Below are 16,984 nucleotides of genomic sequence, written 5' to 3'. Positions count from 1 at the left end.
GCGGTGTGCTCCGGTGTTCCCCGACCCCCCCTCCAAGCAGGTCTCCTTCCCCGCGGTGTGCTCCGGTGTTCCCTGACCTCCCCTCCAAGCAGGTCTCCTTCCCCGCGGTGTGCTCCGGTGTTCCCCGACCTCCCCTCCAAGCAGGTCTCCTTCCCCACGGTTTGCTCCGGCGTTCCCCGACCCCCCCTCCAAGCAGGTCTCCTTCCCTGCGGTGTGCTCCAGTGTTCCCTGACCTCCCCTCCAAGCAGGTCTCCTTCCCCGCGGTTTGCTCCGGTGTTCCCCGACCTCCCCTCCAAGCAGGTCTCCTTCCCCGCGGTGTGCTCCGGTGTTCCCCGACCTCCCCTCCAAGCAGGTCTCCTTCCCCGCGGTGTGCTCCGGTGTTCCCCGACCTCCCCTCCAAGCAGGTCTCCTTCCCCGCGGTTTGCTCCGGTGTTCCCCGACCCCCCCTCCAAGCAGGTCTCCTTCCCCGCGGTGTGCTCTGGTGTTTCCCACCCCCCCCCCAGCACGGAGGCAGCCACACGGTGTCCCTGCGCCGCAGGGTAGGGGCGAGCTCAGCACACAGTGCTGGCAACATTCATCAATAAGGTCGTCAGCTGCTCAGGATCCATTCATTAAAAAAAATCGCAGAAAAATCGCTGTACATTCACAATGCTGCCACACTGCTCCGAATGTCTACCAAAGCAACACGGGGCTTTGGAACAGGACCAGGAAGCGGAAAGACAATCACACTTCCTTTCCCTTCCCACAAGCCACAGCGCCGATATGGGACGAGGTGCTCTGTGGGATAGCCGCCCACAATGCACCACTCCCAACAGCGCTGCAGTGTGGCCAGATCTAACCCCACTTGCAGCGCTGGTTGCTGTAAGTGTGGCCACTCTGCAGCGCTGACCCTATACAGCTGTACTAACACAGCTGTAACAACCAGCGCTGCAAAATTGTAGATATAGACATACCCTGATGTATATAGCACTCAGACCTCTGTGCCATTAAAACACAAGCTAGTGAGCTCGTTATGCAAAAAGAAGACTTTAAAAATAAAAGGACGCTCTCCTACTGTGTTTCTGTCATCCACTAACATTCTGCTGCAGTAAACAGAATGTTAGGAAGTAGTGGCACATTCAGCAGCACAGCGGTGTGTCCAGCTTGCAGTGTTCAGCACCCATCGAGTGTTTAGTATGTTAGGTAAAATTACCTCCTTTTTTCTTTCCACAGAAGATAAACCTTCGGCCATTCGGCTCACAGAGTTTCTGAGAGTATTCTAGGATACTCTTCCCATTTAGGATGAGATTAACTTTCATAGATAGTTCCTTGATGTTGTGTCCTATGCAGAAAACAGGAGAGTTCAGGGAGAGAACTGTTTGGAAATTGAGCTGCTATTATTTATTTTACAATGAATTTATTAATTAAATTAATTAAATAATTTGTTTATTATTTATTTTAAAAGGATCCTATTCTTTTCTTATTTAGGCCCCAATTCCACTGAGAGTTCCTGAAACCATGGAACACTATGCGGTACAGATATGGTAGATAACAAGACATGTAGTGAATGAAGAGTAGCTTCCTTTTGAGCAGAGGTTCTCAAACTGGGGGTCAGGACCCCTCAGGGGATCACAAGGTTATTACATGGGAGATTGTGAGCTGTCACCCTCTACCCCAAACCCTGCTTTGCCTCCAGCATTTATAATAGTGTTAAATATATAAAAAATGTTTTTATTGTATAAGGGTGGGGTCGCACTCAGAGGCTTGCTGTATGAAAGGGGTCAGTACAAAAGTTTGAGAACTCCTGCTTTTGAGGCTACTGGATTCAAACTCTGCAGTCAGGGGTTGTGAACCAGCATGTGCAAGGATTATAATAGAATCCTGAAACTTGTCTTGCTTGTGACCCCCAAAAACAGAAATGCCCCCAAAAGTCTTTGTGCTGCACACGAGTGAGCGCAAGGCCAGTGTAGCCACAGCAACTCAAATGTTATTTCGCAGTGTGGCCCCTTTCACTCTCTAGCTAAGCTAACTCCCGAAGAGTAACTTGAGTTAACTTTGCAGCGAAGACAATACCCAAAGGACAACCCCCTGTCCGAACAAGTTTACAATGTGAACAGGCTGACAAAGGGTGGGAGGGGAAACAAAGGTGCAGGAGTGGGGAGAGGTAAGTGACTTACTCAAGGTCACACAGTAGGTCAGAGACACAGCTGAGAATAGAATCTATGCCTCCTGAGGCCCAATCTGTGTCTGAGCCCCCGGACCCTCTCATGACAGCGATAAACCCTCTCATGTATTATCAAAAGCACTTGGTTATTATTCATCAGACCCTCCTTAACACTGACACATGCACAATGACGTATCTTATTTGTAACACTCAAAAACAGCACTTTACTTACTTAAGACCGTTGCAGCTCTGATGTTAAAAGTATTCATTAAGATATTGGAACAACCATCGATGCTAAGAGCAAAATCTTGCACGGGATCTGTCAAAAGGTAACAGGCAACTGATTTTTACTTTTATTTCCAATGTATGGGAACTCTACTTCATAAAAAATAATGATAAAAGAATAAAATACTTATGAAAATCAAGTCACACATATTTTCTTTGAAATCCTCCCAAACATAATCCCCAAACTCCGACATCATGTGGCTAAAGGATTAGACTGCTCTGTGCTTATTTCACCGACATCACGCTAATCCCAACTGCGTTCGCTTTCAGCCGGAATGTGGCTGGGACCTGTTGTGGGAAGAGACCACTCAAAATGGGAGTTCAGGAATAGCAATCAGGACTCAGTTGAAACGAGAGTCCTTGCACAGCTGCACTTCCCAGTGTCTCTAAACCAGGGCTGCCCAGAGGATTCAGGGGGCCTGGGGCAAAGCAATTTTGGGGGCCCATTCCAAAAAAAAAAGTTGCAATACTATAGAATACTATATTCTCGTGGGGGCCCTGCGGGGCCCAGAGCCTGGGGCAAATTGCCCCATTTGCCACCCAATCTGGGTAGTCCTGCCCTAAACTCTCATTCCCGCTATCACAGTGACTTGTGCTTAATAATAATAATAATAATAATAATAATAATAAAGAGTAATATAATTATTATTTATTTTTCTATTTGTATTGCAGTAATGCCTAATAGAGCTGGCCGGGAAATTTAATTTGGGTCTGTGAAAGTTTTTGGAAATTTTTTCATCCTGAATCATGACAAAAAGCCAAAAACTCATTTTTTTTTCCGGAATTGAAATCTGTTTGTTTTTTCACCATTGAAGCATGATGTTTCTGAAATTAAATATGCCTCCAAGCTGGATGCTTGGGAGTTGGGGTACAACAAACCCTGGCAGAGGCTTTCTGAAATTGACATGATTCTTGTCAGTTTTACTGCTGCCTATCAGTGACTAGCAGCATGAAACTGACCAGACTCTTGTGTAAATTCAAATCCTCTTCCTCCCCCTACATTCCTGCTTTCTAGCCATTAGGACCTGGCCAGTCCTTAAATTATTTAATACTTTAAGGCTTTGTCAACATATCCATTTCAGATGCTGGGTGTCGACAACAATTGCAGCTGAGCCAGTGCCGAACCTGGTTTAACTGCAAGCGTAGACTAGCGGTTCTCAAACTGTGAGTCAGGACCCCAAAGTGGATCGCGACTCCATTTTAATGAGATCATCAGGGCTGGCATTAAACTTGCTGGGGCCAAAGCCCCACCACCCAGGGCGGAAGCCCGAGGGCTTCAGCCCTGGTGGTGGGGCTCAGGTTACAAGCCCCCTGCCTGGGGCTGAATCCCTTTGGCTTTTGGCTCCCACACCCAGGGTGGCAGGACTTGGGCAGGTTCAAGCTTTGGTCCCCCTCCTGGGGTCATGTGGTAATTTTTGTTGTCCGAAGGGGGTCACGGTGCAATAAAATTTGAGACCCCCTAGCGTAGACCAAAACAAACTTGTTCAGAACATTTCAGAAACTATGGGTGACTTCAGGGGAAGTTGCCTGGTGAATGAAAATTAGGTCACTTAGGTGCCTAGCTAAGGACTTAGGAGCCTAACTTTATGCTCCTATTTTTGAAAACCTTAGCCCAAGTTTTATAGGTGACATTTTATTGAACTGAAAATGGTGGGATAGGGACAGTTTCACATCTTTGCAATTCTAGTGGGGTACCATTTAGGGGGGCAAAGTGGGGCGGGAGTTTTGTTCAGGAGGTGTGCAAGCTCCCAGGTGGAGCTCTTAGCTACAGCACAGCATTAGGGCTTGGCTACACTGGAGAGTTGCAGCGCTGCAAACCCACCACCAGCGCTGCAACTTACTCACTGTCCACACTTGCAAGGCACATACAGCGCGGCATCTCCCTGATTGCAGGCTGGCTGTACTCCTGCTCTGCTTGGGGTATAAGGATTGCAGCGCTGGTGATGCAGCGCTGCCCCACAAGTGTGGCCACCAAAAGCGCTGTAATTGGCCTCCAGGGTATTAGGAGGTATCCCAGAATGCCTGTTCAGCCACTCTGCTCATCAGTTCGCATTCTACTGCCCTGGGTTCAGGTGACCCGCCCTTTAAATGCCCCAGGAATTTTTAAAATCCCCTTCCTGTTTGCTCAGCCAGGTGTGGAGTGCAATCAATCAGTGAATCTTTCCAAGTGACCATGCCTCCACGTGCCAAACGAGCCCCAGCATGGAACAATGGCGAGTTGCTGGACCTCATCAGTGTTTTTGGTGAGGAAGCTGTGCAGTCACAGCTGCGCTCCAGCCTTAGGAATTACCATACATATGGGCAGATATCAAAGGCCATGCTGGAAAGGGGCCGTGACTGGGATGCAGTGCAGTGCAGGGTTAAAGTGAAGGAGCTGCAGAGTGCCTATTGCAAAGCCCGCGAGGGAAACCGCCGCTCAGGTGCTGCCCCCACGACCTGCCGTTTTTACAAGGAGCTGGACGCGATACTTGGGGGTGACCCCACTGCCAATCCGACGACCATGATGGACACTTCAGAGTGTGTGGGGGGGGGTTAGAGGAGGGGGAAGGGGAGGCGGTTGAGGAAACCGAGAGTGAGGGTACTGGGGTGAGGGGAGACACCCCGGAGTCCCAGGAGGCATGCAGCCAGGAGGAAGGTAGCCAGTCGCAGCAGCCAGTACTTGGTGAAGGAGAAGCAGAGGAGCGGGTTCCCGGTAAGCAGCTTTTATTTTCAGGATGGAAATGTTTCGGGAGAGGAGGGAGGGTTAGGGCTGCATGCATGCATGCCTAGATGTGGAATAGCCCATTAATGTGGTCTATCACGTCGCGGTAATCGGCCTCGGTAATCTCTTCAAAAGTTTCAGCCAGAGCGTGGGCAATGCGCTTGTGCAAGTTTATAGGGAGAGCCACTGTGGTCCTTGTCCCAGTCAGGCTAATGCGTCCGCGCCACTGTGCCGCGAGGGGTGGGGGGGACCATTGCTGCACACAGGCAAGCTGCATAGGGGCCAGGGCGGAATCTGCATTGCTGTAGAAGACCCTCCTGCTCTTCCCAGGTCACCCGCAGCAGCGAGATATCTTCCAGGATTAACTCCTGTGGAAAATGTGGGGAGAGTGTTCAGTGTAGGTGTCCCCCGCAGCATTTTGCTCTCCCCAATGCACAGAAACCCCTGCACATCCCTGAAGCAATCATTACTCACCATTTCCTGCCTCCTGTGGGTTATGTGTGCTCTGTTTGATATGGGAAAAGTATGCTAAAGTGAAGACTGTAAACTCCTTCACTCTGTGGGAATAACTGTCTGGATGAGATTATAAACAATGCAGCCTGTGTCCTGTTTTAACTGTTCCCATTTCTGTCTTTCGAACAGTGTCCTTGACTACTGGACTGCCCGCATCATCCACTGGGCAGAGGCTACAGAACCTCAGGAAAAAGCCGCGAAAAAGCAAAGAAGACATGCTTAAAGCAGTTATGGATCACTCTGCCAGAGAGAGTAAAAAACTGCAGGACTGGAGACAAAGGGAAAGCGTGCTCCACCAGAGAAATGCAGCGGCCAAGAAGAAAAGCACAAAGCAGCTGGTAAGCATCCTGGCGCGCCAAGCGGACTCTATCCAGGCGCTCGTAGCCATGCAGGCAGAGCACTACCATGCCGCCCCCCCCCCATCCCAAAGCTCTTTCCCTTGTGCCCCAATGTCAGCTCCAAACCCCCTTCCCCAGCATCCAGGTTCTTACCATCACCAGCTGCCCCCAACACCTGTACCTTCACCAACCAGCCCTGAGAACTATGACCCTTACCCTCTGCACTCAACCCCCATCACCATGCAGTATTTTCATCCTGAAGTGCAGCAGTCATTGCAAAGCACTCCAGACAGGACATATTCAAACCTGTGACTGTACAGTTCACCACCCTACCCCTCCTGCCCTTTTAGGTTCCCAAAATGTTGTGTATCTGTCAAGAAAGTTATTTTCTTTTCAATAAATGAATTCTTGTCTTTGAAAACAGTCTTTATTATTGCAGAAAGTGAAATATACCTTAGCCCAGGAAAGAAGCATGCACTGCAAATCATTTTAGGAAAAACAGATTCCTACTATTGTAACCATTGCACTTCACTCTCGTGCAAGGCACCAAACATCACTGTTGGTTTTCAGCCTCAAATTCCTCCCTCAAGGCATCCCTAATCCTTGTAGCCCTGTGCTGGGCCTCTCTAGTAGCCCTGCTCTCTGGCTGTGCAAATTCAGCCTCCAGGCGTTGAACCTCGGAGGTCCATTCCTGACTGAATGTTTCACCCTTCCCTTCACAAATATTATGGAGGGTACAGCATGTGGATATAACCGCAGGGATGCTGCTTTCCCCCAAGTCTAGCTTCCCATAAAGAGATCTCCAGCGTCCTTTTAAATAGCCAAATGCACACTCCACAGTCATTCGGCACCTGCTCAGCCTGTAGTTGAACCGGTCCTTGCTCCTGTCAAGCTTCCCTGTATACGATTTCATGAGCTAAGGCATTAACGGGTAAGCGGGGTCTCCAAGGATCACAATGGGCATTTCAACGTCCCCTACTGTGATCTTCCGGTCTGGGAAAAAAGTCCCGGCCTGCAGCTTCCTGAACAGGCCACTGTTCCGAAAGATGTGTGCATCATGCAGCTTTCCAGGCCAGCCTGTGTTAATGTCAATGAAATGCCCACGGTGATCCACAAGCGCCTGGAGAACCACAGAGAAATACCCCTTCCTATTAATGTACTCGGATGTCAGGTGGGGTGGTGCCAGAATAGGAATATAAGTCCCATCTATCGCGCCTCCACAGTTAGGGAAATCCATTTGTGCAAAGCCATCCAGAATGTCCTGCACGTTCCCCAGAGTCACGGTTCTTCTTAGCAGGATGCGATTAATGCAAACTTGCATCAACACAATTCCAACGGTCGACTTTCCCACTCCAAACTGGTTCGCGACCGATCGGTAGCTGTCTGGAGTTGCCAGCTTCCAGATTGCAATAGCCACCTGCTTCTCCACCGGCAGGGCAGCTCTCAATCTCGTGTCCTTGCGCCGCAGGGTGGGGGTGAGCTCCTCACACAGTCCCATGAAAGTGGCTTTTCTTATCCGAAAGTTCTGCAGCCACTGCTCATCATCCCAGACTTCCATGACCATGTGATCCCACCACTCAGTGCTTGTTTTCCGAGCCCAAAAGCGGTGTTCCACGGTGCTGAGCATTTCCGTGAATGCCACAAGCAATTTAGTGTCACACACGTCAGGCGACTCGATATCATCGTCGGACTCCTCACTGTCACTTTGGAGCTGAAGGAATAGCTCAACTGCCAAACGTGATGTGCTGGCCACAGTCATCAGCAAAGTCTTCAACAGCTCGGGCTCCATTTCCCACAGAAATCGCGCTGCACAGAGACTCACAATGGCATCAAACGTGGACGAAAAAACTGTGACTGCTGGGATGTGAAGCGATGCACCATGAGGCATTGCAACAGGAAGCGGAATGACCCGCACCCTTCCATCCCCTTCCCACAACCCACGGCGCCAAAATGGGACGAGGTGCTCTGTGGGATAGCTGCCCACAATGCACCACTCCCAACAGCACTGGAAATGCTGCAAATATGGCCACACTGCAGCGCTGGTAGCTGTCAGTGTGGCCACACTGCAGCGCTGTCCCTGCACAGCTGTACGAAGACAGCTGTAACTCCCAGCGCTGCACACCTGCAAGTGTAGCCATACCCTTAGTATGAAATGTAAGCTCTGCAGAGGAGATGTGCCCCTGGGGCAAGGAGTCAGCATTTTGTTTACAAACAGAGGGAGGGTAATTAAGATAAGGAAGGGTTGGTGATTAAATTAAGGATCTGGAAGTCTAGCCTGTAAAACAGGAATCCCTGGGGAAGTGGGTGGCTGGGAGTGAGGAGGTTGTTTTAGAGATAACATAGGGGACTCAGAAGAAATACAGCCAAGCCCTCTGAGCCAAGGTTACATTCAGAAAGGGGTAGATTTTGGGACGTATGTGAAAAGAAGGGGCCAAAACCAAGGAAAGGGATAGCAGTGGTATAGAGAAGTTTCCACTCTATCTGTATGTGGCCCCATCACTGTAGTGTCCGAGCGCCTCACAAGGTCTAAGCTATTTCTCCTCACATCCCCTCGGTGAGGTAGAGCAGTGCTGAACATTGTACAGATGGGACACTGAAGAACACTCATTCTAAAGGCCAGATTTTCAAAGGCACCTAGTATGATTTTCAAAAGTGCCTAGAAGGTTAGTTGCTTTGTAAACCCCACTAGATGCCTAGCTGCATCTTTGGGTGCCTAAAAGATTTTGAAACTCTGTCCTTAACATACTGGCCTAAGATCATGCAGGAAGTCTATGGGGAAGTAGAACTCAGGTCTTTCAGAGAAAGCTCCTTGTCCAGCAGATGAGCCTGTCTCTCTGCTGCATGCTGCCAAAAAAAGAGGACTCTGATAGATGAGAATAAAACCAAGGTGGCCAGTTCTCTGAGACTCCACCAAATGGTCCCAGGAGGTTAGGCTGGATGCCTTGGTTGACCTCATGAAAAGCAGCACAGAGGTCAGGAAGGATGGAGAATGAGAGTCAGATGAGAGGAGATCACTGAACTTCCAAGAGGTGGCAGATTCTGTCCCATGCTGGGTTGTAGAGCAATGACTGCTGTGCAATTTTACGTTTTAACTGAAAACCATTTTGTTTTGTCATTTTTTTTGTTCTGAGTTCTGAGAAAAGGAAGGAATCAGAAAGTGTCATAAAAGTATCAGATGTATTTATGCCTCAAATCTTAGGGTTTCAGCTGTATCCAGTCCAATTCCAGAACAAAGAATAGAAATTTAATCCACAGAATCCATAAAGTTGACTATTAATATCATGATTTGTATTATTCACTGGGCACCATCTGTATGCTCAACACTGTTCAGAATATGTCAGAAAATGTAGTCCCTGAGCCAATGTGTATAAAATGTGTAGCCCTGGATAAGAAGGCTTAGGTATTGAAGTATGAAGTATATAGTTATTAAGCACACATTGATATTTATGAATGGAGCACTGATGGCAATAGAAGTTTTACTGGATTAAGAAGTAAAAGATTTGACCCTCCAACTTTTTTTCAAGAGGAAGAGCTCCCCAGAGCTCCTGTGCCTGTTTATTTTCCTTTCCTGCCTGCAGTGGCCCTGATAAACCTTAGAAGTCTCAATTTTTTTCTCATCTTTAAAATGTGGAATTTTCCTTTTGTTTTGTTTTAAATATTCTCTTGTGAGAACTACAACTAAATCACTGTAGTGTTGTGTTAAGAGACTTTTAGAAAGTAACAAGCCTTTAAATAGAAATAAAAGCAATGTTGCCAACTCTCATGATTTTGTCATGAGTCTCATGATAATTATTGTTTTCCTTAAAGCCCCAGCTCCTGGAGTCAAGTGGATACATGATGATTTCAGAACATAAGAACAGCCATACAGGGTCAGACCAAAGATCTATCTACTCCAGTATCCTGTATTCTGACAGTGGCCGATGCCAGGTGCCCGAGAGGGAATGAACAGAACAGGTAATCATCAAGTGATACATCCCCTGTCACCCATTCCCAGCTTCTGGCAAACAGAGGCTAGGGACACCATCCCTCTCCTTCCTAGCTAATAGCCACTGATGGACCTATCCTCCATGAACTTATCTAGTTCTTTTTTGAACCTTGTTATACTTTTGGCTTTAACAACATCCTCTGGCAAGGAGTTCCACAGACTGACTGTGCATTGTGTGAAAAAATACTTCCTTTTGTTTTAAACCTGCTGCCTATCAATTTCATTTGGTGGCCCCTAGTTCTTGTGTTATGAGGAGTAAACAGCACTTCCTGATTTGCTTTCTCCACACTAGTCATGATTTTATAGACTTCTATAATGTCCTCTCTTAGTTGTTTCTTTTCCAAGCTGAAAAGTCCCAGTCTTATTAATCTCTCCTCATATGGCAGTTCCATACCCCTAATAATTTTTGTTGCCCTTTTCTGAACATTTTCCAATTCCAATATATCTTTTTTGAGATGGGCGACCACATCTGCACGCAGTATTCAAGATGTGGGCGTACCATGGAATTATATAGAGGCAATGTGGTATTTTCTGTCTTATTATCTATTCCTTTCTTAATAATTCCGAACATTCTGTTTGCTTTTTTGACTGCTGCTACACTTCGAGTGAATGTTTTCAGAGAACTATCCACAATGACTCCAACAACTCTCTCTTGAGTGGTAACTGCTAATATAGGCCCCATCATTTTATATGTATAGTTGGGATTATGTTTTCAATGTGCATTACTTTGCATTTATTAACACTGAATTTCATCTGCCATTTTGTTGCCCAGTCACCCAGTTTTGAGAGATCCTTTTATAGCTCTTCGCAGTCTGCCTGGGACTTAACTATCTTGAGCAATTTTATATCATCTGCAAATTTTGCCAGCTCGCTGTTTACTCATTTTTCCAGATCATTTATGAATGTATTGAATAGGATTTGGCCCAGTAGAGACCCCGGGGACACCACTATTTACCTCTCTCCATTCTGTAATCTGACCATTTATTCCTACCCTTTGTTTCCTATCTTTATACCAGTTACCAATCCATGAGAGGGCCTTCCCTCTTATCCCATGACAGCTTACTTTGCTTAAGAGCCTTTTGTGAGGGACCTTGTCTGAGGCTTTCTGAAAATCTAAGTACACTATATCCACTGGATCCCCCTTATCTACATGCTTGTTGACCCCCTCCAAGAATTCTAGTAGATTGGTGAGGCATGATTTCCATTTACAAAAACCAAATTGACTCTTCCCCAACAAATTATGTTCATCTATGTATCTGACAATTTTGTTTTTTACTAAAGTTTTGACCAGTTTTCCCGGGACCGAAGTCAGGCTTACCTGCCTGTAATTGCTAGGATCACCTCTGGAGCCATTAAAAAAAATTGGTATCACATTAGCTATCCTTCAGTCATCTGGTACAGAAGCTAATATAAATGATAGGTTACAGACTACAGTTAGTAGTCCTGCAATTTCACATTTGAATTCCTTCAGAACTCTTGGGTGAATACCATATGGTCCTGGTGACTTATTACTGTTTAGTTTATCAGTTTGTTCCAAAACCTCCTCTGACGACCTCAATCTGGAATAGTTCCTCAGATTTGTCACCTAAAAAGAATGGCTCAAGTTTGGGAATCTCCCTCACATCCTGAGCTGTGAAGACCGATGCAAAGAATTTATTTAGTTTCTCCGCAATGGCCTTATCGTCCTTGAGTGCTCCTTTAGTGTCTTGATCATCCAGTAATCCCACTGGTTGCTTAGCAGGCTTCCTGCTTCTGATGTACTTAAAATTTTTTTTGCTATTACTTTTTGAGTCTTTGGCTAGCTGTTCTTCACATTCTCTTTTGGCCTTCCTAATTATATTTTTACACTTCATTTGCCAGAGTTTATGCTCCTTTCTATTTTCCTCACTAGGATTTAACTTCCACTTTTTAAAGGATGCCTTTTTGCCTCTCACTGCTTCTTTTACTTTGTTGGTTAGCCACGATGGCACTTTTTTTATTCTCTTACTATGTTTTTTAATTTGGGCCATACATTTAAGTTGAGCCTCTATTATGGTGTCTTGAAAAAGTTTCCATGCAGCTTGCAGGGATTTCACGTTTGGCTCTGTACCTTTTAATTTCTGTTTACCTAACCTCCTCATTTTTGTGTAGTTCCCCTTTCTGAAATTAATGCTACAGTGTTGGACTGCTGTGGTGTTCTACCTGCCTCAGGCTGGTGCAGTATAAACTGACGGGGCCTTGGCCTACTAGGATGTTTCCAAAGTTAAATGATCTATTCCAAGCTTGGTGAACTGCAAAAAAGTGATTCTAGATTATTCTACAATTGTTTCAATTGTTGTAATCAAGAGTTAGGGCTTGTCTACACCACGCAGCTTTTAGCGACAAGGCAGTGTCGACACAGTCTTGTTGCTAAAAGTCAGCGTGTATAAATGCTCTGTGTTGGTACTTTGTCAGCAAACTTCCAGCCCCTTGAGCGGCATTAGCTTTGTTGGTGGGAGAGCTCTGCGGCCAACAAAGCTGCATTCACACTGCCACTTGCTTCGGCAAAGCTTTTGTCTTTTGCGCGGGGGGGAAAAGGGGCAGCCTTTTTAAAGTACCCATGAAAGACAAAAGTTTTGTCGACAATGTCATAGTGTAGACAAGCCCTCATTACAAATTAAGAATATACATTAAAATTTTAAATCTAACCAGTGTCCCTTAAGTGACTTGACATAAGATGTGAGAACATGCTAGTATTAGAACTAAGTGGGTCTAATATTTAATTCTCTTTTTTTATATAGGAATTAGATACAGCTAATTTTTAAGTTATTATCTGTAAAAAAAAAAAAACCCTAGAGTTTTCAGGTGCCTAAATAGCCCTGGAATCATGGTTAAAGTTGGCCCCTCACCCCCACCATCAAAATCTGAAATGGCCCCCCAAACTGGAGTCAAGATTGTCTTCTGTGAGGCTGCGTTGATGTAGCAGCAGTGCATTGTGTTCCAGTTTGAATGCTGTCTTTACAATGGTCCTCCCCCTCCCACAGGTTTAAACTATATGTGTGACTGGAAGGTGGGGCCAGCAGGGATGAAAGTGTGGAGGGAGCCTGTAAGCAATGAAGTCTGGTGACTCAAATGCACAAATGGAAAGGAAAATGCAAGAGGCAGTAAAGAGAAGATGGGTGAGTACCCTAAAAAATCCCCAAACAACCCTAGACCAGGGAAGCATGTAAGCTCTCCAAAGGACCACCCAAAACTTAATTTCTGTTCTTAAAAATAACTATAAAATAAAGCAGTGAGACAAAAAAGGCAATGATATTTGCCCAAGGCTTCATGCTAGTGAGCTGCATTTTGTTTTTTCTTTCAATGAACAAGTTGCTTTAGTTGTGTGACGGACTAGAAAAGGAGGATGGCGCCAAAGGAGCTGTTTAACAGTTACACAAGAGTCAGAGGGACCTGATGGCTTATTTTTTTTTCTTTCTGTCACTTCCTATTTTGCAACTTTGGTTTCAAAAGTCATTGCAATGAGGTGAAAAGAGCCGTTTCTTGCTCTTGTAGGAAATATGGTTTTAGACTTCTCTTTCCTCTAAAGCATCTAGGGCCCTCTCCCCACTTTTCTCTGTCCCCTCTCAGGGGTTGGTTTCCTCTTTGCTTCTGCAAGTGAATCTCTCACTTCTGTATTTAATGCAAAGTGTGATGATAAAGTTTAGAAAGCAGCTGCTCAGATTTTGGACTTTTCAGGAGTCAGTGGATCAAATGTATCAACCATTGTTACTCTAGGTGCTGCTGCCACTGCTTTCTGTAACATGTTGAGCTTGCATAAGAGCTACAGATGGTTAAATGGTTAAAAATTCCAAGGCAGAAGTTTTCATAGGGGGACACAGTTACAAAATGATATTGCAACAAATACAGTTTGGTTTTGCTCTTTTAGATGGGACTGGTCTGTTTCAACTGAATCATGGCACAAAGGCTGGTCAAAATTTTTTGGTCAAAACTGTTTTTCAGTGGGAAGCTGGGTTTTTGACAAAACGAAGTTCTTCGTGAAAGGTGTCAGCTTTTTCTGGAAAAGGTTGACTTTTAGTTGAAAAATTGAACTTATAGGAGTTGCAGTTCAAGTACCTCCTGCCCCTGTTCTCCTTCATGGACTGGGTTCCTCAGCTGGACTACCTCTCCCATGATGTGCTTTGGCCATGAGACTCCCATGAGACACCACAGTGGTTCTACAAGAGGCTAGACTGTGGTGCATCATGCAAGATGTAGTCTGTCCAGAAACCATGGCTGTACAGGAGAGGAGAATGGAGGTATGAGGCCCTCAAATGACAGCTCACATGAGAACATGCAAGGGAATTTCCCAAAAGAAATTTTATGGCTTTTGACTTTTTGCTGAAAAGTCAAAACTTTCCACTGGGGGTGGGAACACACATTTCTGACCATCTCTCTATGATACATAGGTTTAGGACTTTACAGTCCGACATGATAGTTCTGTAGTGGAGATGGGACCTCTTGGTAGCAGTTCTTCCTGAGTAAGGGAAAGGTAGGATGAGCTGCAGTGCCAGTGAGAAGTAGGCAGAGTGGGTGCAGCTAAAGGAACTTAGAGAACCCAAAGTACGCTTTTTTTGTTGTTAAAATAAAGATGTCTGCAAATTTTACTGTGCCTAGGTAGCTATGTAGCTGATAGGAGAGTCTGTTCTGCTTTTTCTGTACTGGCCCTTTAAATGTGGAGGAATTCCCTGTCTCCTACAGGAGCAACTGTGAATCAGCTGCCATTTTGGTTTTCAGATGCACAATGTTCCAAGAGTGAATTAATGTATTTTGTCTCATGGAGACTTTATACTGGTTCTTTCTTGTTTGCCTCAGTCAGAAGTGACTCATCTAGACTGAATTTTTTTTTTACATGTTATGTCTTTCACATACCCAAAGCAAAAACATTTACCTTTTTGACTATAAAATACATGATGATTCCCTTTCCTGCACCACTTCATAGTGCACAGTACTGTATGTTCCCAGATCCGAGTCGTTCCTCCACCCACTCCTTCAATCTGTTATCTCTTCCATAATTAAAGCTAGAAACTCTTCTTCAGGTTTCAGATAATTTGCTATTCCAGTTCAGCTTTGATATGTTACCAACATTTGAAATGATGATTGCAATTTTGCAAAAACATTTAGCTTTTCTGCAAGTAAATGCTTAATGGAAAAATAGGCATTTTTATGTCTTCATATTTTTACTTAAGATGGGTCTGAGTCCCAGCGTTAGGAACTAGAGCAGAATTTCCTCAAGGTATAGGGGTGTCTAGATCTGCGGTTTGGGTTCAAGCCTATCTCTTGTTCTGACTACTTTCACGCGACTACTTTCAAGTACAAATGCTCAGCTAGATCCTCAGCTGGTCTGAATGGTTGACTGCAGCTGAAGTTCTGTCTTCTTCTTTGAACATAATAGGACCCACGGATGCTACTGAGGTTTCGATTGTATTCAAAATTGAGTTTTCAGCTTTTGCCAGGGCCGCACTGCTCTTTTTGAGCTAGAATTTGGAACCACTGTTGACTCTCTGCTATTCATCAGCCATCAGTTGGAACACTACCCACTGATCTGACAGATCAGATACAATGGCACTTCTCACATTTCACTACTTCCTGAATGTTTATAGGGATATTCCTTGCAGTCCGTATTTATATATAGATTGCCTGGCACATTGCATGCCGTGGCACCATAATGCTGGACTTCAATCTCGTTTGACATTCCTTGTAGCTGGTAGGTGAATTCTATTGGATTATTCTGGAATACTGAGTAAACCATCCAGGGGTGAAACTAAGGTAAATTACTTACTGATATGGGGGCCTGGCTCTGGGCCCCTGGAAGGAGTGGGGCCTTGGGTGGAAGGGCTGGGGGTCAACATCCCCTAGCCAGCCCTTCCACCCTGCCTGGCCCGCACTGCCAGGGGCTCTGGCCCCTGCCGTGGTAGTGGTGGCCAGGAGCCCCAGGCCTTTTTAAATCACTGGGCCCTGGAGCAGCTGCCCCTTTTGCCTCCACCCATCAGCAGCCCTGGAGTGGGGGCAAAAGGGGCAGCAATGTTAAAGCGCTGTGCTTAATGTGACCTGTGTACGGGCTGGTACTGGCGGCCACTTCTTATTGGTACACCGTACCGGCCCATACCGGCCCACTTTCACCACTGAGACCATCCAAAAAAGACCGTTGGTTGGAGTTTCAAAGAAATTCACTTGATACATTTAAATAAAAGATGTATTTGTCTTGTTTTGTTTTCCTTAGCAGGCCTCACATCACTGTGACTAACACAACATTGCATAGGTGCTGCTGCACCCCCTGGCATGAAGTGGTTTCCATCATATCCGGGGTTTACAGTTTGGTTCAATGGCTCTCTGTACCCCCCACTATACAGATTGTTCCAGCATTCCTGCAGCATTGCAGAAACTGGACTGCCACAGTAGAAAAAGTTCTGTTCTAATAATTTTGATGGTCTGTTCTAGAATTGTGCTTGTCTTTTTCCCCCTCTTGTTGACTTTGCTCTGGGTTCAATTTCACCTTGAAGTAATCTGATATTGCCTCAAAATACCACTGCTTCCAAGTCATTATAATAAATGAGTGCAGCAGATTAGAGGCAGCAATCACGTGAGCTTTGTGGTGCTGGTGTGACAGAGTTCACGTCTCTGCACATCTCAGAGCATTACAGAAGCTCTCCAGTATGATTCTGGTACCTTTTGGCCTTTCAAAATCACACTTTTGGGAGCTGAGAAAGAATGCAATTGTATTGAATGGCTTTATTAGGGTCACACAAGGACAGTACAGTGCTGCAGGAATTGGAAATGAGCATGAGGGAAAAAATACTTAGCACTTAAACAGCACTTTTCACCTTCAAAGCTCTTAATAAAACTAATCCTCACAACATCCAAGTGAACAAAGAAGAATGATTAACTGTTTTGGATGCCATAATTTATGCATTCCCTCAACCCTTCCCTTTTAATGTCTATTTGAATAAATTAACCTGAACCCTCAGAGAGAGATTTGAAATGCAGTGGAACCCGCTCATAGTGAACTGAGATGGTCTCTG

The 16,984-nt window shown here is 45.6% G+C and overlaps 1 protein-coding gene across 1 annotated transcript in view; it reads right to left on the bottom strand.

Annotated features, from left to right (window-relative positions):
* LY86 (lymphocyte antigen 86) overlaps positions 1-16,984 on the bottom strand; it is a 46,339-nt gene that overhangs the window by 14,408 nt on the left and 14,947 nt on the right. The window contains exons 2-3 of the mRNA XM_050940344.1: positions 2,376-2,462; positions 1,193-1,321 (exon numbers count right to left, since the gene is read on the bottom strand). Of these exons, the coding sequence (XP_050796301.1) occupies positions 1,193-1,321; positions 2,376-2,462 (216 nt within the window). The remainder of the gene's footprint in view (positions 1-1,192; positions 1,322-2,375; positions 2,463-16,984) is intronic.

This window comes from Gopherus flavomarginatus, chromosome 2, assembly GCF_025201925.1.
Source record: "Gopherus flavomarginatus isolate rGopFla2 chromosome 2, rGopFla2.mat.asm, whole genome shotgun sequence".
Classification (NCBI taxonomy): domain Eukaryota; kingdom Metazoa; phylum Chordata; order Testudines; family Testudinidae; genus Gopherus; species Gopherus flavomarginatus.
Note: the sequence above shows the minus strand (reverse complement) of the source record. Positions and strands in the feature narration are given on the sequence as shown.